A 21814-nucleotide genomic window follows, 5' to 3' on the forward strand; every position below is an offset into this window, starting at 1 on the left:
GGGCGATCAAGAGATCTGAAAGAAAAACAAACACGCCTCCTTCAGTTTTCCTCTGTCGTAGCAAAAATGGGCTAAATCTTCTGCTTTGGTGTATTTTAGTCGCTGCTGGGGTTTGTGGAACTACTGCTGTGGCAATTATAGGGCTGAAGATTAATGACTGGTTAAAACCAGACCTGTCAGGTGCTTCAACAAAGTGAGAAGGTGCTGAATGATTTCATCACTATCAAAATCATCCACGCATCCATCATTATTGTCATGTTTATTAACGCTAAGAGAATGTGATAGTCAGATTTCCTCTTACTACCGGCTTCATCGCAATTGTGTTCAACAAAGAAGTAAATAACCATCGATCTTCTCTTTGACCTCGGCTCAGCGGACCGGTATTTAATCAGCAGCCTGAAGAACTGTGTTGCATAAGTGATTCACCCCTGATTTCACGACATTTCTCATCTCTTGGCCTGGCTCTCCTGTGCCGTGCTTTAAGGTGCCTCCCATCTCTTGAACTCTATTTCTATGAAGTTCCCCAGCGGTTTATTTACTGTACTCATGCTTTCCAGATGGTAACCCTGAGAAATCAGACACCCACATGTATGTCCCAGTAAAGCTCGGCGCCGTTGATGCATCACGTCCTACTTTGCTTAAATTAAAAACTGGATGTCCAAAAATTTCCTGCTCACGACTCCAAATTAGAGGTAATTGCAAATGCCCCCTGAAGTCCCCAACACTTGTAGCACTTAATAATCTCTCCGCTAGTCTGAGTCCCTCATCTAATAATGTTCAAAAAGAGCTCCACAACCGAGGTGTTATTTATGACTGTGTTATTGTCTAAGCGGTCAGGTGACGGAAAGTTAGTGCTGCTTTGGCCAACCGAGACAGCTGACCAAGATCGGGTTATTCCTTCCTTGCATACTTAGAAAAGGTCACCCATGCTTCTCTCTCGTCTACACTTGACTTCTGCAATGCACTTTACTCTGGTATCGGCACGTGAAACATTTAAATAATGCAGCTGTTACAAAATGCTGCTGCCAAGATTTTCAACACACAGTAAGCGAAGCAACCACCTCACAGAAATCCTCTCTTCAGTGGTTACCCTGGGGTTTCAGAATTGATTTTAAGGTTTTACTGCGTGTTCAAAAAGCCTTCAGTGCTCCGGCTCCTGCCTATATCTGCAATCTGTCGACTCCCTACGAGACCGTCCGCTGCTAGAGATCCACACCTCGACTCTTTACCTCTGCTGCCCTGTGACCCTCAAAGTGTGGACTTTACTGCCTAGAGATGTGAGCCAGATAAACTCTGTATCCTCTTCTCAATCTTTTGCTAATACTTACTTTTATTGCGTTTCTTATTTTTATTACACAATTGCCTGTATTTATCCAACGTCTTTTACATCAAACACACCCCCAACTGGTCATGGCAGATGACTGCAGTTCTGCCAGAGGTTTCTTCCTGTCAAAAGGGAGTTTTTCCTTCCTGCTGTCACCAAGTGCTTGCTCACATAGAGTCATCTGATTTTACAAAATAACCGCCGTGAGGCAACTGTTGTGTTGATTGGGTGCTATCTAAACGAATTTAATGAAATTGAGTTTATATCTAATATAGTGGTTTCTTTTTACTTCTATTACATGTATTTTTTTTGTTATTTTTTAACACTTTGTAACTTTCCGAAAGTGCCATAGAAAAGTTTTCAGTCTCCTTTCCCACCAAATCCTTTATTTCAAACTTCACAACTCAAACACAAAGAAAAAGTTGTGTCACAAAAGCTGGAAAATGAGAATGACTGTGTTTCCTCGTGCGATTCAACATCAATGAGATGTGATGAAAGCACAAACAGGGGCTCCTTTACCTGCACAGCACCTGCGCCTATTAGATTAGAAATAGAAACGAAATAATTTCAGATTAAAGAACTATTTCTGAATTTGATTTTTAGCCCTTTATATTTAATAAAAGTCACTCTTAAAGTACATATAGAAGTTCCCCCCACCCGCCCACCCCTCCAGTCCCCAAGAGGAACAGTGGCAGACTTGGACAACTTGAACCGTCAGAAAGTTGTTTGCTGCTGAGTCATCCAGCCAGCCAAGAAAACTGTACTTGTTTGAGCCGTCTTCAGAGCAGCTCTCTTAGCTGTGTTATTTGACATGTGACACCAGCCGTGATTCAGTGACCCTGCTCAGAGTGCGAGGAGGGTTACAGAGTTACAGGCCGGAGCCTGTTGATTGGCTGGCTAGAAAAACCCTGATTTCCCCACTGGCTGTCTGACTCCCAGAGGATACATGCAGACCTGTTCCAATGCCCAAAAACACATTTACATTTATATGAAAAGAGGGAGAGGAAAAGGTGCATGCAGGAAAAAGAAAATCCCGTTGCATTTCCACTGTGTAATATGAAGGTCTGAGTACCGTGTGAGAATCTCGCACAAATGAACCATGGAGGCAGAAATTCAGTCTGCTGGTAGAGAAGCAACCTAAACGTGTCTCATTGTGGGAGTCGCAGAGCGCACAGTGTGCCACTATGGAGCAAAACAAAGTGCAGAACGCTGCAGCAACTACAGAGCAAGACAGAGAGGAAAAAGGTCTATTAAAAAAAAACCCAAAACCATTTTATATAAAAACGACTCCTCTAAAAAGACATTTGAGTTGTCTGCAGCACAGGGCCGAGCAACATGTGACTAAGCTTTGAGGTTGGCCCCCTTTTAAAACTCTTGAACTGTTTCATAAAAGGTCAGAGAAGAGACCAGCGGCCTGGGTAGATTCACTCGGCCAAATCAAAGTAGCCACAGAGGAAAAACATCTATAATAAAAAGAGGTCACAAATGTCAACTTTGAAGACAACTTCGTGACCGTCTTTAACTCACGTTTGGCTTTCCTAACCTGACGCCGTAATGTGCTCATAAGCATTTATACAGCTACAGGCTGCGTCATAAAAACCAAGAAACAAAACCGCTCGAGTTTATATGCGAATTCTAATCTCGCCTCGAGGTCCATTAAGCCGCTACCCTGCAGCTTATATAGCACTATACGGTCTACTTCAGCAATTTGCCTTGTTGCTCGTCTGTGCTGATTAAAAAGTTGAAGTATGCATGCTGAAGTTGATTTGACCACTGCGTTTGCTGAGATGGAAAATGAACTCTGAAACTGAACTTGAGGTGGGATTTTTTTTTGTTATTACAGCTCGTTGCAGTTAATGGCACTAAAGCACGTCTCAACAGATGATGTAAATGACACCCCCCCCCCCTCCAAAAAAAAAATCCATTAAGTCTGCCCTTACCTGGGTTTGACAATAATCAATATTGTTCCACACAATAAATCACGAGAGGAACTGGCTGTGGGATGATGAGAGTCTATAGTTATTTGAGCTAAACATGCTCACAATGATAGAATTTAATTCACGCTTAGTAATTTTTTTATTGTCAAAGGCCAAAAAAATTAATAAATAGAAGAAAAGTAGCTGAGTGTGTTCCATTAAGGTCATAAATTCAGTTTTGAACTAAAACCTGACCTGTTAATTTAACCTGTGAATCATCCTGTGTCAACCAGAAGTGATTGGGCTAAATTTCAAGGGAGTATTTCAGAGCCAAACCTGGCTGTAAAGTACACGAGTAATCCCAAAACACTCTCATGGGAAAAAAAGTTTACTTTACTTAGACGTTTAACAGTTTAGTTTATTTACACATTTAAGGATTACCCTTTCAAAACTGCCCTGTTATTAAGTCCCTCTATCATTTTTCCATCTCCGGCCCCACACCACTGAATGTCTGTGACAGCAACGCCACAGTTATACAGCTGGAGTGGACAATTTAGCTCACCTGACAGGTAGATGTTGTCTCCCGCCGAGATGACACTGAAGAACTCGCGGTCGTAGAAGGGCAGGCTGGCCAGTGGGTACCACTTACTGTTCTGGGGGTTAAAACAGGTGACTGCTGTCAGAGAGCGCTGGTTCATCCCGATAGCCTGACGCCCTCCCACGAGAACTATCACCTCCGCTACACCTAGAGGACAAAGAAGCAGGAGGAGGATGGAGGAGGATGATTGCGGTGGATAAACGAGGGAAAGAGGTGGGAGAGAACAGGTCATCAGGAAAGGTTTCCACCAGTAAATAGAGGCCAAGACTGAACCAAAGGCTCTTTGTGAAGCTCTCAGTGCAGCGGTAACCAGCAGACATGTTTTGTGGCGTGCTGTCTGGCTTTTAAGTACAGATAAAGTATACGCATTGGCTGCTTAAAAAATATTTTTCACATGAATACTGAGAGGTGATAGAAATAAAAAGTTTCTTGTTCTGAGTCAATACGTTTGTCGGAAAACAAAAGAAAATGCAAAGCAGGAAAGTTTCCTCTTGGTCGCAGGAAACTGCTGATTTAAATGTTGAAATTTAACTCAATTACCAAGACTGATGGTGCTGCCATTCGTTTAGTTGCCTCCCAGCTCTCAAATTCTTCCTTCCCACGTGTACTACAGGCGCTTGCCTATAGATTTGCCCAAACACACACACACACATGCACTCGTAGTGAAACGCGCACCACTTTGGCATGCCATAAGAGAACTGCATATTGAATAGGAAAATCAATTTGTGTACATTTGTATGTGAAGGCGGGGCTCGTGTGATTAAGAAGATACTTGAAACACGTTCAATGATTATCCCTGTAAGAGCTCACCGGATCTCTGCTCTCAGGCATCCACACGCACACACAGAGATGGTGGATAAAGACACCAGTGATCCAAAACACACAAACAGGTTGGCAGGCTGCCACATGCGTGTCTCAGGTCCTCTCAGTCTTCGGCGGCGGCAGCAGCAGCAGGTTCCAGAGAGCAGGCAAGACGACGAGCCGACAGACAGAAATGAGCTGTGTTTGTAAGCAGCAGGCAGGCAGGTGGGCAGAGGGAGGCGAGCCAGGGAGGGAGAGGAGGATGATGAGGAGGAATAGAGACTGTGCGAGAGGAGAGAGAAATATGGAGGAAAAGGGGGGGAAAGGTGGAGGCAGGAGAGCTAATCTTCATAAACTCCAAACCAGGGCGAACCCCTGGTTCACCTGCTTGGATCGATACTCTTCCTCGCGTGCACTCTCCCGACAGGGCACATCCTCAGGCGGCCGTCTTTTCCTTCTGCTTCTTCCTGTTAAAATTATCCCCTTATCGTTTCTTTTCCCTTTTTATTTCTTCTTAAAATTCACTTGTCTTTCAATGCTGGTAAAAACAGAGGGCTTTTCTCTTGGAAGGGGAACAAGGGTAAAAGACGGGGAGATACAAAAACTACAATGGGCTTTGCTGAAGCTGAGCAAACAGACAGAGCCAGTAAGCGCTGCCTCAGACATATCGTGGACATACAGCTTAGACTTAGTGGACAGCTTAAAGCCGGCTGGCTCTCCTCCAGTGAGGTTTTTAAGAATGTGCTCCTCCGCGTGGGATGCGAAAGAAAGCGATGGCTCGAGAAGAAATTGTGAAAGTGTCACCGCAGAGATGAAGGTTTTGGCATTGTGCAGAAGACGTAAGAGTTTTGCACGCTGCCGCCCGCTCTGGATGTGTTTTAAAGATTTGCAAACTTGAAGTGCAGTTTAAAAAAAAAAAGATTTAGTCTTGAACTTGTTCCCGTTGCACTTCAAGCCTCAATCGGCCCGAGACCTCCAACAGACCCTGGGCAATCAGCTAGTAAATGAGCGTGCAATTTTATAGGACAGTCACGGTTACAGCGGCGGTTCTTTGCCAAAAAAGCAAAACAAAAGCAAACCAAACAAAAATAAAAGTCTTTGTCTTCCCACTCATGAGACTCCAACCTTCACACACTCACAGATTAATTATACTGACACTATTCTGTTAGTTCTTCCCGTGATGAGTTTGTTGCTATTACTCTACATGCTTGTACTCCATTTCTCTTGATCACGTGTTATTTTGCAACTTTACTGGACTGTAAACGTGCGACTCTTTTCCTCGCCTTTATAGGATTGAATTTTTCATCTCTTTTCATCCCCCTTTTCCTTCATCTTATTAGCTGTTTCACTTTTGTTGATATTGACTGGCTCAATTAACTTGGCAAAGTTTCTGTGTCTATGCCTGAGCCAATTTGGGATTTTCTTTCTTGTGTGTGCACATCAATCAGTGTTGCACAGTTTAAAGGGCTCTTTTAAAATCTACGTAGGTTTGTATTGTTCAGGAAGACATATTCCATTTAATTGCATCTTAAGACAACGCGGACGATGTATTAAACTGAATTTCCTGATATCACGGGTATGTTTTTGCAGCTGGAATTCTAAAATATGACGATCGAGCTCAACTTTAATAAGACAAACAAATGATTCCACGTGCCGAGTCAACGTGCCTAAGTGGATGCGCACCTCGGGTCTTTATTATCATCTAGTGCACATGCGCAGGGTTGTTCCTGGTAGCTTTCTGCTTGGCCAGACACGTCAGGGAGAGTACACATCTGGGCGCTGACGCTGCGGCGCACCTCTGACCTCTGAAGCCCCGAACGCATTCTCAAGCCCGCATAAGCCGACGCCGGCCTGTCAGAACGCAACGAAACACGAGTACGGCAACCGCTGACGGGGAGTCGTGGCATCGGCTCAGATGGCTGGTGCGTGCGCGCGTCTGTGTGTGTTTTCGTTTTTTCTCAGACAATGAAGCCTCACAGGGATGGCTGTCAGTCAGTGTGAGGTTTGATACCAGTTAGGTGGAGGGATGAAGGGATGGAGAATCGAAGGATAGAGACGAGCGGTTGGGGATGAAGGGATAACCAAGTTCTGACAGCTCTCCTTTTTTTTCCTTGACAGAGTTTATACCTGTGACTGCTGGGGGAGAAAATGCCTCCTCCTCCTGATAGTTACTGACCTTTTGTTGCATTGTTGGTATACTTTCCATCTGACTGTATTTAAGGAAATAAAAACATCAGCTTAACTCAAGGTTTGAGTAACAAACTGCTTTATTTGTGAGTGTGTTTAATTGATTGGACATTCTGTCCTCTTATCTGTCAAATAACACAAGTGACAATATCAGCTGCATCTGGTTTGGACCTAAATCAGATCAGTTTGGTTTGGGAAGTCCTCTTGAGAACAGGGATGGTTAGGAGAGGTTTTTAAATGTGGTTGCAGATCCTGTTTTTGGTTCCAGTGGGGACCAAGAACATGGTGAGGTAGATCTATTATGTCAAAAGTAGTGGTGCACAAGAGTTTAAACTGGGATGGACGGCTCTATCCAAATACTGACAGCAATGCTATCAATGTGAGGCCGTGTGTCAGGTGAGCAGACGCACGTAGGCTGTAGAGAGAGAGCATAATGGCAGAGGGAAAGCGGTACAGAGAGTCCTTTTAGTCTTTTTTCATTATGAAAGAGCTCACTGAGGTCACCGTCTTTACAATCCGACTGCTTATGGAAACCAAAGTGTCCTCAGGTGGCCATGAACAAGAAATAGAGATACACAGTGACCCACACTGGCTTCAGTGTTCAGACCTGCTAGTTTGGTGGTTTATCAGTAGTAGCAGTGATGCAAACTACCAATGACAGCCCGATCTGGACTTCACTCTGAGCTGCTATAGTTGCATTTTTACTAAAGGTCGCTTATTCAGGATACACAGAGAAACATGTTGATTCATTTAGCTATGTTGGTGTTCCTACATCATCATAACAATGTTTGCTTGGCTAAGTAACGCCATGGCAGTTATAAAACATGGAAGCTTCCAGGTCGTAAAACCTCAGCCAACACGGGAATTCCTTAAAACCTGGTTTCTATCTGAAGTCTGTTTTTGCAGAAAGACTTCTGGTCCCATAGAAGTGCACGGGGGGTTGATCTGATATCCTCGTGTTGGTGTTGTTCCAGGATCAACATTGCAAGTGACCAATCAGAATGTTGTGACGTCATACTTTTGCAACTTCGGGAAAAACCGGCGTAAAACAAAAAACTGTACTAAAGCTGCGTGAAACCCCCTCTGTCCGCCGATCAACGGACCCTAACGCTAACCCTTTAATAAACAGTAAGCAGAATTGATATTGTCCTTGCAACATTGGAATTTCATAAATGCACGAATGGCTTGGCGCGCAAAAGAATAACGTCACAACAATGTGATTGGTCACTTGCAATGTTGAACCTGGAACAACATTTTCATGATGGTCTGGGAACAACACCAACACGAGGATATCAGATCATCCGTGCACGGGGAGGTCTGACTGCAAACGTGTTTCTGCTGAGTTTATGGTTTATGCAAATCTTAAAAATAAGGACTGTTTTGTAAATCTTGGTCATACCTTGTTTTAAAATGAAGGATTATCTTCACTATTTTGTATGGCTAATGATCTGTCATCATAAGTTGTTAGGGCCCCTTTATACCCGCCACGCTGTACCTGGTGAACAGCACCATACGACAAAGCTGACGCTAAATTGACGCCATGTCCACTTTGTCTAGCTGCTATCTGCACTGTGATGCCACCCGTCCATTCTCTTCTGCTTATCCTCAGGCTACGTCCACACTAGCCCGGATAGATTTGAAAACGGCGTTCAGTCGTTTTCACAGAGTTGTGCGTCCACCTTGAAACGGTCGAAAACGCTTACGTTCCAGTACTGCGCATGCGCGAAACGCAAGAAGATTCGATCTGCCTCATTTCTGTCTGCCGTTTATTTACTTTCCAGCTCATTGAAACGTCAGGGCAAAATGTCAAGGAAAAGCACCGAGTTTTTTAAATGGACTGACAATGAGGTGGAGTTGTTGCTGCGAAAACACAGAAGTACAAAGTTGCAACAGTGAGTGAGAATGAAAGAATTTAAAGAAAAGCTATCAGGAGCATGTACAGACTGCTATTAATCTTTAAATTGAGAGCAAACAAAACAACTGCTGTATAATGCCCTCCGCTATCTTAGTTTAATTGGTCACATGACTGCATCACGTGACTAAAATGCGCCATAATTTTCGAAAAGTCTCCGTTTTCGCTGTCCACATTGCCACGCGAAAGCACCGTCTTCAAATGTATTCGTTTTCGAGAGCGTTTTCAAAACGCCGTCTCAGTGTGGACGGGAGGCCACGACGGAGAGAAAACGATGTGTTGTCAAACGAAAACGTGTTAGTGTGGACATGACCTCAGCGTAGGAGCTGGAGCCTATCCCAGCTACCATAGGGCGGGATGCAGGGTACTCCATTCTGACACAGATACCCACAGAGATACGGACTCACATTCACAAGGATAATTTAGAATTACCAATGAACCTAACCCCAGCAATGCATGTTGGCTGTGGGAGGAACACTGCTTGCTGTGAGGCAACAATGCTAACCACCGTCTTGCCCTTGCACTGAAATGGCGAGCATACATATATGTGGCTGTGTGATAACATTACCGGTGGCATGCGAACTGACCAGCAGGGTGGGTATGCCAGGGCTTTCAACCAATGACCATGCAGTTTCACTAAGACAGTGGAAAAGCTCATCTTGAGGCTTCAGAACTGGAAACCAATAGGTGACATCATGATAGCTACATCTACCATTTATTAGTACATTAGCAGAAGCTAAGTCCCTCTTAAATGGAGCTAATGTTCATCAGCTAGACAGAGATTTTTGCCCATCAGAGAAAAATATCAGTTACATCTGTTTGGCATTAGAAACACAGACGGCGGATGAGTTTAGCAGCATGGCAGAGAGCGAGCATAAAGAGGAAAAACAAGGTGACGGGAGGAGGCGTATTGTGTGGCAATACAAAAAGCTCCAGAAAAGGATGTAGTCTGAGGGACGGGCAGGCTTGTGTAAGAGCTGATTCTCAAATTGAAGCCCACCCACGTAGTATGATGTGACCACACACACACACACACACACACACACCTGAATGTTTCTGTGCATCACTTCCACCCAATTCAACTAAATGAAACCCATCTTTGACGGGAGCACACGGCCCATGCTTTACCCCATGCTGGATTCTCGATGTGGATGCAAACACACACACACTTGTACACAGATGTATAGTCAGCAAGGCTGATATGAAGATAAAGATAGAATGAGAAGACTGTTTTTTTTCTCTTTCCCTGCATGCACAATGGGTCTTATATCACCTTTTTATTGGTCTCCTTGGTCTCTGCCTCGTGCTGCGACCTGCCTTTCCTTCTTTCTCTGCTGTTTTTTAACCCCGTGGCAAACATCTCTCTCATTCTCTCAACCTACGGGAGACTTTGCCCTCTCTCCTGCTTTCTTTCTCTTCCGTTCTTTTTCTCTTAAACCCCAAGAGTCTTTGCTCTACCTTCCAACGTATTCGCCATTTCATCTTCCTTCAATGCTTCCTGCTCTTTTGCCTTGTGCACTTTTTACCTTTCGCAGCCTTTTATGACCTTGCTTTAACCAGGCATACTTTGCAGCAGAAGGGCCACAGGGGCATTGGAGGTTCGGCTGGGTTGAGTCACAGAGACAAAAACAAGGGGGATAGAAGTAACTCAACAGAGTGGAACTTGAGACTTTAGTTTCAATACAATCCAGACAAGCTGTACTCTCAATATCTAATTACCAGTGTGTACTACAGTACAGCACCGAAGAAACAAATCTCAGCTTTGAAGTTCAGGTACTAGTACTAGAGTGGGTCACCTGGATGATTTATTACACTTGCCTGACCTCTCAGACAGACAAGGTGAATGGATCACCCTCCGAGTCCCACCCAACGTTCACCATGGATACATCCAGATGTTCGCTCGCTTGACTCTTACTGACATCCAATTTATAGCTTGTAAATAAATAACCATTTGAAACTGTGAACTGTGACGCCCAGTTTATCTTATCCTTGAGCAATACCTACATTTGAAACATTATCTATGCAAGTTTCTTTTACATGCAAAACATATACAGCTTTTTAAGGTATTTTTGTATTACGTTCCTCAGAAGTAGAGCTACGATACGGTGCGACTAACTAAAGTTTCACGGTTGCAGATTTTTAAATGTGTGAATTTTGCTTCTTTTCCTTTCAGTAACTTTGATAATTTAACAGTTTGGCCTGTTGGTTGGAAAAGCAGCATTGTGCTTCTGACTTGAGCTCTAAGATCAATTTTTATACTTTTTTGTGTTTTAAAAAAACTTATTTAGGCTACCAGCAGGTAGTCCACATTGAACTCATTCAGCTCCAGTGCAAACTCTTTGAATGTTCGGGCTGTCATTCGCTGCCTGACAGCTTAACCACCAATCAGAGCATATTATAACGTACTTCAGGCAAGTCCAATTAGCTACTGATTTTCAGTCCAGTTCTTGTGTAATTTGGCATGCCCATCTTTTCTCCCCGTTTCCCTTCCTAAAGAACCCTTTTTGACAGCCACCCCTCCAAAGTGATTTCTGATGAGGCTTTAGTGAACTGTAGGTGGATCAACTGAACTTCCAGATGGATCTCTCAGGTCTTTGATGGATATTTTTCTTATTTCTTAAGTACGTGACTTTCAGATATAGTTCTTTTATTTTTAAGGCCTGTCATCATTTCTTTTGTAACGCACTTTTCCAGCTGTCTCATAGTTTTTAAGGACACATGGCTCACCAAGCAGAGCCATGCCAAATGTTCGACTACTAATTTTTGGGGAATCGCTCTGCTGAAATTCATTGCAATTTAGTTTTATTAATGGTGCCAAACCAAAACAGCATTCACCTCAACTTGCTTTACACTGTAAGGTAAACTCCTACAATTGGTCGGCATGAAACATGAAATTTCCCACTAGTGGGACTAATAAAGGTATCTTATCTTATCTAATCCTTCTCTCATGTCTTCCTTCTCTCACCCCAACCGGTCGCAGCAGATGGCCCCGCCCCTCCCTGAGCCTGGTTCTGCTGGAGATTTCTTCCTGTTAAAAGGGAGTTTTTCTTTCCCACTGTCGCCAAAGTGCTTGCTCATAGGGGGTCATATGATTGTTGGGTTTTTCTCTGTATGTATTATTGTAGGGTCTACCTTACAATATAAAGCACCTTGAGGCGACTGTTGTTGTGATTTGGCGCTATATAAATAAAATTGAATTGAATTGAAAACCCCAAGCATCCCCTATGAGCGAGCACTTGGCGACAGTGGGAGAGAAAAACTCCCTTTTAACAGGAAGAAACCTCAGACAAAGCAAGGCTCAGGGAGGGGCGGAGCCATCTGCATCGACTAGTTGGAGTGATGCATGATTTCAACATAGTAATTGTTGTGGACTTTGATGTCCTTCATAAATAGTTACTTACTGTAGTTGAGTAGTCTTAACACTTTTACCCACCAGTGTGGGGCGCTATTGCCGAAAGCTACTGATCTGGTCATTAAGTGCACTCAATTCAGCTTGAAGAGATTTATTACTGTACACAACACATCTTCAGTAAATTACACTATCAAACATTCTATTTATATATATTTATATACACGATCTGCTCTGAAAATTGATTTAAAGCACTTCTCCACGTTCTCTTTTTTATATTAACTGTACATTTTCTCCTTAATGCTTAGTAGAGGAGGTGTAAAGTATGAAAACCATATAATTTATAAATGAGAACATTGCTCAAATAACTGTTCAGACTGTAAGATTATGTCAATTTAAGCTCTATTTTCCATAAGTCTCTCCCTCTAAAACCTATCTGCTTTGCAGCCAGACATAAATCATAAGACTACACAAACGACAACCATCTCGTCTAGTGTGACAAAAAAAACAAACAAACAAAACAAAACAGGGAAAATCTGTTTTTTTGTTGTTTTTTTGTTTTGTTTTTTACAAAAGCGTGCATAGATATATACATGTGTAAATAATATACATTCATATAGAGTTTAAGTGCAGAAAACTATGAGGATGAAGACTTTTTCTCATTGGGTATCACAGTCCCACTGACAGCTGCAGAGCAGTCTTCTCTTATCTGAGCTGCTTCTCTCCATTCTCTCTCTTTAGCATTTTTCCCCCTCCGAATCCCATAATTTCTCTCCCGGGGTGTTAATTTGCTACGGTGAGGATCAGAGGGCCAAAGGGCTCCAAAGGAAAGTCCAGGGAGGGTGCAGTGAGCGTGCTTGAAATGGATCTTGTGTGCTTGCGTTCATGCAGTGTGTGTGCATTTTATTGTCTGCTGGGCATCTGTTGACTGAAAATCTGCAGTGATGGCTGGTCTCCTTAGAAGGGAAAAACAAACGTCGTGAAGGGTTTAAGTGTCCTCGAACAACACTTAGAGGCTCAGTTCACCTCGAAATCCCCTTCCACAGACCGAGCTAGCTACACTGCTAGAGGAATGGGCAATGAGAGCTTCACATGTACAAAAACTGGTTTCTGTGTGTACAATAGAAATCATTTATAATATTAAAATGATCTTTTCTATTAATGATACCGGTGACTACTAAGTGAACTGTAGTTAGCATCTTTTTGCCCGTGCTTACAACGCACAGGTGGAAGCGAGTGAAGATCCTAGACATCGAGCAAAATAGCACCGTAATAAATGTTGCTCATGTTTGGGATGAAACTTTTTAGGTTTCTTTGCTTTTTAGCAAGCGCTGCACACTGTTGATGCTGTAGGGGAGTGGTAGGAAGGCACTGAGGCGCTGAGGAGCGAGCATAAATGAGGATCATATCTTGTTTTTTAAACTTTGTTTTGTCCAAATTTTCCCAATAAAAGAAAAACATGTCAGTTCCTTTAGAATTCAACATATAGTGGATCTAAACCTTCTGGGCTGATGATTCGATGAACTTTCCATCCAAATGCCTCAATCTGCACCATCAGCACACGCGACGACAGAGCCCAAAGCAGGCTCACCCCATCCCTCCTGTTGAATATTGGATGAGGCTGATGCATCCTTCCAGCCTCGCAGCAGGTACAGCAGGTCAGAGTACCAGATGTGGCATGAACGATGCTGAGACTGATCCGTGCTTCTGTAAATGCTGTTCACTTTGCTCGTGAGCACGAACTGCGGCTCAGGAACAGGATGAGTCAAGGTTTCTGGCAGCGGCTGGGGAAGCAATCGTTCACTCGTTCCCCTCCTCCCTTGCCCTTTCCCTCCCTGGGAGCTCGGGCTGGCAGCAGTCACAAGTCAAAAGGACAAGTGGAGGGAACCTTAATTTTGGCTGCAGCCCCCGCAGACACTCGGACCAGTGGTTATCTCTTCTGGATTTACTGCCTCCATGTTACATTTATGAGCCGGGACAGTTGTGTTTGCTGAGATTTTCACTGATAAGCCCAAAGAATATCAAAAAACTCATACTCCCAATTCTCCAGTGCATAGCTGCATCTAAGTTTCTCTCTTCTTTGCTTACTTGTTCTGTCTCCTTCTCCCTCCCTCCCTCCCTCGCTCTCCCTCTCCCCCTCCTAAAATACCAATCTCAGACTCCAGAAATAAAATCGGAAGAGGAATCTGCTGAAGGGCACTCTTCGCAGAGAGCGATTAAGACATTTCTGGCACATTCTCCTGAATCCCGCGTTTCCGGTTTGAGAGGTGAGGCAGAGTAATCTCATGCTGCATTGGCTCTACAAGACAAACCATGCTGAATAATTACAGAGCAGGACAACAATCAACAAAGTCCTGACATAAAAAAAAGGACCCAGCAAAGCACACAATTGTCTTTCCAAACTGCTGACAGCCTCCCAGTCGCCATCACTTTTGCCTAATGGTTAGCATTGAGGCTGTGCATCCACACAGAAAGATGACAAATAAATTCAATTATTCCACCAAAAAGAACTGCTGTCAGCAGTGATGAGGAAGCACCGGAGGGGGATCAGCGATGCGGAGTGGTTTATCAGACCCGAGCCAAAAGCAGTAGGTGGCAGACTTCAGAAGAAAGTTATCTGATGATCTTCTATGCTCTCTTTACAAGCTGTGAGTGTTGTTCTCCTTTCTTTGCAGTGGTGGCACGCTACGACTACTCTCCAAGGATCTCCTGGCTGGCGGAGGTGTGAACGAGTAGATGAATGTCACGCCTACGGGCCTTTAGGACCTCGCACAACAGCCTGCTTTTATTGTCTCTAAACTGTGGATGCAAGTCGCACTATTTGTGCTTGCTGATCTAATAAAATCCACCCATTTTAGACCGCCACCACTAGCGCAGCATTTTCTGGCTGGCCTTATGTCGCAGGAATGTAAAAACGGTCAGTAACAATTTGCTGTGAGCTTTTTCTTACTTTAAAAGTATGTAATCTATAATTACAACCTCCTTTTTTTCTGGCATTAAGGGTGACAAAAAAAGCTAAACCTGCGACACTCACAGTCGCAAATGTGTCTGCAGTTGCACTTTTCTAGCTTTAGATACATGAACGCTTGATTACAGATGATGAAGTGGACAGAGGGAAAGGCTGGCTGAGAGTGCAGCTACTGTTTAAGGATTCCCTCCCACAGTGTATGCATTTAAAGTTTTAACAATGTGAGTGTGTGTGCGAGTGAGCAAAGACAGAGAAACAGTATGAGGCGAGCAGGACCCCTGCGTCTCCTAGTCATTACAGCTCATTTGTCTGAGTGCTATTCCACTTGGCTGGGTTGAGTTAACAGTTTGCCCTGGCGCTCTCCACCCTCCTCTGAGCCGAGCACAGTGACACATGTGGAGAGAGGGAAATGGGAGCATAATGTATGAGTTTGTCTCGGTGCACGCACATTCGCACACAGCATGCACACAAAAGAAAACTTAGCTTGCTGCTTAATAGCAGGCAAACGAAAACTGTATATGGATGTCAACACTCCTCAAAGCTGGAGTGCAACTCATACGACTTAAGGCAAAAATGTTTGAGGGCAAAATTTGCAGCACCGGCGGCTGTTTAATCCCCTCCCGATCCCCTGCAAAGTCTAATGACAGCTAATCAGATGCACATCCACAGTCTAATTAACCAATTAGCAGCTAATGGATTCACATACACTACACAAAATGCCACGGATTCATTACGAGACACCCATAGTTTTCACTTTACCCAAGACTTTTTGGGCCAAATGTGAAAGACAGAAGGCAGTTAACGCAAAATGCACAGATGCAGCAGCAAACCGAGGGAAATTAGGGGTGACAAGAGGAAAAAAAAATAACATTTAAATCAATGGTGCACATTATGTTTAAAAAAAAAATGCAAAAAAAGAAAAGATGCAACATCGCTATCGGTGCGCACACATTCACGCAGTAACCGAGCGTATTAACACATCTAATTTTAAATCTGCATTTGTATTTGAAGATCACAGAGAGCCAGTTTCGATGCCGAACACATTTTTTGGCTCCTTAATTAGCATCCAATGAAATTAAAGTTCTCAGCTGAAGAATGAACTTCATGTCACGGTTGTGATTCGGGTTTCACGACTTTTGTCTCCAGAGGAAAAAAAATGAGCTTTGCCCTAACGTCGTCCAGTATCGTTACAAACAGATTGATCTTATTCTATTTTTTCCCCATCAACACAGTATTATTTACTCTGCAAAGAGCAAAACAAAACGTGACATGCCAGGGCTTGTCAGAGTGACTGATTAACAATCAATAAAAACCGAGCAATTAAGTCCAAAAAAAAAGAAAAGCAAGAGAAGGAGAGAAATTACAACATTGCAGCACAGCAGGATTCTACATAAAGAAAAACCTGGCAAAAACAAGACAATTAAGGGATGTGTGAAAACCATCTGGCTGCTTCTGTTTAGCCACAATAGAAATAACTTTTTTATTTTTTTTAGAGCTTGCAGCTAATGGAGCAAGTACTCATTAAAATGTCTCACTTTCTGTTAAACTTAAAAAAAAGTTCCTGCTATTCCATCTTATAAGCACACTGCAGCGTGTATCTTCATAGGCCATTAATATTCTTATTAGCGGTTAGCTTACACTTGTCATGATTTATGAGCTTAATTCAGCAAAACCCTGGAACAAATGAAATTTCACAAGCACATTTAGTATCTTCAGAAAAAAAGAAAACCATATCTAAAGCGTATACATCTATATTAAGAAAGTAGCTAATATTTGCTGTTGTTTACTTATGTACAGTTAGGAATGGGAGCTTGTACTTCTACCCTCTGGTGCCTTTTAGTATGTTTAAAAAACTGGCAAGTTTTTATGGGCTGTAAAGTCACATTTCTTTTACTTCATTAAATTCTTACTGCTCTCTCGTCAAGACTGTTTCCTGGCATTCGGCAACTGATTTCAGTAAGAAACTCTCTCAGAAAAGCCACTTTCTGCTACGTGTTCAGTAACGCTGGTACATTTAACAGCTCAAACAGTATAAACACACCAGGATACTCAGAAAACAGCGAGAAGGAGAGTGAATAGTGGATGCACACTGATGATATGGACAAAAACAAAATCATTAATGCTAATGTTGCTCCGCGTGCAGAACAGCTATTGCTGACCAACATGGTACTTTACACAGTTACTAGCTCTTTATCCTGTGAAAGCCTACTAGGAGTAACCCTTTAAGCTCTTTTCTGCACCGAGTGGTTTCTGTCACGTCTCAGGCCTGGATATGGAATAAAATGACTGGATGTGCAACAGAAGTTAGTGAGGGCTGTCTCTACCTGTGCAGCTACCTTTGGAAAACCCCCAAACCTATTCGAATGGTCGTCAAACAACGTCTTCATTGATATAAAATGAGGTGTCAGTATAAAGGTGACCTCTGACCTTGAGCTTGAACCAGTTGGGTGTTAACTTGGGTGTCCACGCAGCCCACACACGACCCATCCAGCAGGGGTGGCACAGGAGGAATCGAGTACTGAACGGGCCAACAGCAGTAGTTTCAGGTTACGTCGACCTGACGTTTAGCTACACTTCCAGGGGTGAGCGCTACGACACAGCTACGGAGTAAATTACACACTCAAGCATAAATCCCCACGAAGTCTTGATGACATCCTTAGAGACCGTACAGCTTGTCACATTTGTAATGCTATTGATGTGCATGTTAGACGATCATTTAAAAATCTGACTTTAGAAACTGTCTCTCGTCTGATCAGATATTTTATTGTCTGTTTGAACAAAAGTTCAAACACGTTGAATTTTAAAAACTTCAAACCTCGATCTTAAGTCGTTCAATAGTTTATATATACAGGCTGAACTGGGCGGTCCCTGCCTTTTGCCCACCATCAGCTGGGATATTCGACCCTTACCTTTCACTCTGACCTTAGGTTAAGATGTCAGAGAATTATCTCTGTTACCTACCAGCCAAACAGACACCTTGTCTTTAACAAAGCCTAAACATAGGGGATAAAGAGCTGGCCTGGCTCCATCAGAAGCTCGCTAATTAACTTCCTGTGTCCCATTTGTTGCATCCTTGGAAAAAAAAAACAAACCCCAAAACAACAATAACAAGATTTTCCTAAAACGCAAAACTAATTGGCTCGCAAACCAATTTGGGTGTTTTATTCATTTCCTCCCCCCCATGAAATTAAATATATACGACTTGTCTTATTCCTTTTTTTTTTTTTTTAAATAGTCAGCCTTAATGATCCATTATTCATTGGACTCAGCTAACAAATGGCCGAGGAACACCAGCACCATGAGCGCAACTCTTATTATTTAAGTCTCAATGTGAAAGGATGTTAATTAAAAATATGTCCCGCAAGAATAACTTTAAAAAAATTCAAGGCTGGAAAAAGTGCAATTCGACTCAAATTTATCTCGAGTGTAAAGAAATGGAGGTGTGAGGCGTGTGTCCGCACGCACACTGTAACACACCCACGCATGCACGCGACTCACAAGTTCACAGATTGACTGCGCTCAGCAAGAAGTGCTTCACGGATGGCAGTTTTCCTTTCTTTTTCCGCATGACAGACTTATCAACCGAGCTCAGGTGGTGCCCCATCTGCTTGTGCACATTTAAAATACACACACACACACACACACTAGCTTACTGCTTACACAAGGAGACGCATGCTCAAGGAATAAACTCAATCAAATGTCTGCCCTTCAAATTTCATTTCTGATCCGCTTCTCTCCCCCTCTGTGACCTCTCCTCCTGTTCTTCCTTATCACTGGTTCGCCTACACGCGAGTGATACCGAACAACCTCAAACTCTCCTTCGAGTCTTCATCGTTTTATCTTTCTTGCCGTCTCCTCGTCTGCGGTGAAATCCCAGCGACGACGTGCCCCGCTGCGCAGAACCCACCTTGCCCAGCGGAGCAGATGGTTGAGCAACAGAAGCGAGGCAGGCGAACAAGCGCGTTTGGCATCACGTGCACGCTTAAGCATCGTAAAATATGTTAAAATGATGCAAAAAGCATTTGCTAACCCAAACAAGAAAAGGTGCATTCAGTGCATTAGAACGCAGGCTTCTCGGCAGTGACGCCCTGATTAAATGCATGCCTCAGACAGTCAGTCATAATAAGTGTTTTAGCTTCACGGGAGTTCAAAACTTGATCGGAAAAACTTACATATATTTCTCATTCATTGAGCCATTGGGGTATAATGCATCATGAATGTATTCATCCCGGCAGCATTTATGCATTTATATAATTCTGTTGTACAGAGCCACAAGCAACTGGGAATCAATACACACTTCAGCCTGCATAATGGGGGATGTAGAAGGCATAAGATATGCACATACCAAACACTATAAAATGCGCCTTGACAGAAAATGCTTCAAGAAAGTGCCGAGAACAAAGAGAAACTAGCGGCTCGAGGATGAGTAATGGGATGAAGGTGAGCATATGTTCTCTCAAGAAACAGATAATTCTTCTCGTGCTGCTGGATTAAAGATGCAAAAGAATAAGATATTGACCTAAGGCTGACCTCCCCATGTTTTCAAAAACTCCACGGCCGGAGAGCAGAGTCGGCTCGGTAAACTGACCTGCATAAAGTCCCATTTGTTAGGCAATTATCTTTATTCTACCATGCAGAAATGACTTGTGCTGAACGCTAAGGTGTGCTGGTGCGAAACTCATAATGCCACGCAGACGCTATAATTAGGTAAAGCTTTACAGGGTGAAGAACGGGATCCTGGCCGACCTACGGGGAAAAAGAAATCTGACGGCCAAAAGCAATTTGCAGGCGCCCTCCAATTTTCTGGAATTATCCTTTGATTTTAACGATGTAAACAAACACTGTCTTCAAATGACTTGGACTTGGGTTGCAGTAGAAGAGCAAATGATCGGCCAGTTCCAAGAATCTCAAAGCAAGAAATCCTACTGTGCCTAGCTGCTGTTAAGAAAGTTGTTTATGTGCTAGGTTTGCTTTAATAAAAGTTTATAGCATCTTGCACAATCCTTGGAAAGCCACTACAGCTGGCCGTGTTTAACTTTTCAAGGTTACCTCAATCAGACTCGATGCAGAAGCCGTTTGAGCGACTTCTGAAAGTAAAATGTGTCGTGACTTTTGGATACGTGACCCGTTGCCCACATGTACGTTCGAGCGTTTACAGTAGCTGTGTGCAAAACATTACCGAGTTCTAAATCACCGCCTTTGAGTTGTGGGCTAAAAGAAAAAATCAATCCAGTGCACTGGCGAGCCCGCGTCTCGTGTGGAGCCCTGACCTCTCGGTCACCTTGCTGCAGTAAAATATGAATCGAGGATATGTGTGAGCGTGTGGGCGCCCAGATGCCGACAGCGCCGACTGGTCAGTTATGTGGGAGGCAGATCACGTGACCGCTACCGAGGCCAGGGCACAAATGATGGACGTCAGTTTATCTGTGCTTTATGTGTGCGCACGTACCGGCAGAAAGTCTGGGGCGGGTCCTCGGCGTCTGCATCTCTTGCCGTGCGTGAGGCAGCATGTGGTAACGCTTGGCTTCGTTCACCAGATCGCGACACGCCTCTGAAGATTTGATCAGCTCCTCGTTGTCCACTACGTTCAGCAGATAGGACGGGTGGATGAAGGGAAGACGCACCACCGCTAACAGCTCTGACAAATGCTGATAAGAGAGACATAAAAGGAGGGAAAGGAACAGAGAGTCATTACTTGTTCCAGGTTGCAGTTAGTGAGTGCTGCTTAAATAACCTGAAAGAGATCTAAATAAAGAAACAGAGTGGGTTGTCCACCAATTAGAAGGACGGCGGTTTGATCTCAGTCTCCTCGATGACTGCGTTTGAAAATATCCTTAAGCAAGAGTTTCCCTGGTAGATCCATCAGAGTGTGAGTGTGTGAATGTTCTTTTAGGTTCTTTTTCACCTCATTTTTTTAGGTTTGTTGGGTTCTTTAAAAATTTTCAAATTGACTGTAAGTTGTGTTATTGTTAATAAAGTTCCAATTTACCGAACACTAACAGTGTTTGAATTCATTTTAGTTGAAGTGATCAAAGAACAGTGTTCTTGCTGTATAGCCAACATTTGTGTTTCTTGCTGGGAAAAGAAATGTTTGATAAAAGCCGGGACCGTTAGCGTGAGGAAACCTGGCAGTAGCGAGACCATTAGCTCTGTTACCGTCAGTGTCAAAACTTGAAAGATGTAGTGAAACCCTGCACGCATTTTCTAAAATTTCTACACTCATATCGGACAAAAATGCTAAAACGTGTAGAGAAAAATGAGAAAATGCCTAATCGAGTCCTCACAGATTGAAGTGACTGAATTTCCCCAGTAATTTTCCAAAAAAGCAAATAAAAGGAACTCTGGAGACTTGTTTTGAACTGAAAGTTTACAGTAAGATCCGAGCCTCATCTCACTTTGGTAGGTGCATTCGGCTACGATGACACAGCTGACACTGTCGGCGGGGGGCGGTGGTGGGGTGGGAATCTCCCACCACCCCCATCTCCAAATAAAAATCTTTCATGAGACAGCTAATGCTCTTTTGCAGCTAAATTAAGACCCAGTTCTGGCTAATCACAGCCCATTCAAGCCAAGATGCTGCAGTGCCACCAGCAAGATTTTTTTTAATTTTTTTCTGTAACATAAAACTGGCACCATCAATTTCCCGCGGTGCCGAGCTGGTTAATGACAATTAGGCTTTGAAGGTTATGGGGGGGGAGGGAATCTTTTTAGTATAGCAACTTTAGCATATTTGTGTTTGTTTCATCTCTGGGCGTGCAT

At 43.3% G+C, this 21814-nt stretch overlaps 1 protein-coding gene across 13 annotated transcripts in view; it reads right to left on the reverse strand.

Moving 5' to 3' along the window:
* The window catches only part of klhl29 (kelch like family member 29), a 267268-nt gene that overhangs the window by 45179 nt on the left and 200275 nt on the right, over positions 1-21814 (reverse strand). For all 13 annotated transcript variants that reach the window (XM_080289951.1, XM_080289947.1, XM_080289948.1 and 10 more), the window contains 2 exons: positions 20505-20703; positions 3803-3985 (listed from right to left, as the gene is read on the reverse strand). In XM_080289951.1, the coding sequence (XP_080146077.1) occupies positions 3803-3985; positions 20505-20703 (382 nt within the window). The remainder of the gene's footprint in view (positions 1-3802; positions 3986-20504; positions 20704-21814) is intronic.

Source organism: Astatotilapia calliptera, chromosome 15 (assembly GCF_964374335.1).
Source record: "Astatotilapia calliptera chromosome 15, fAstCal68.1, whole genome shotgun sequence".
NCBI lineage: Eukaryota > Metazoa > Chordata > Actinopteri > Cichliformes > Cichlidae > Astatotilapia > Astatotilapia calliptera.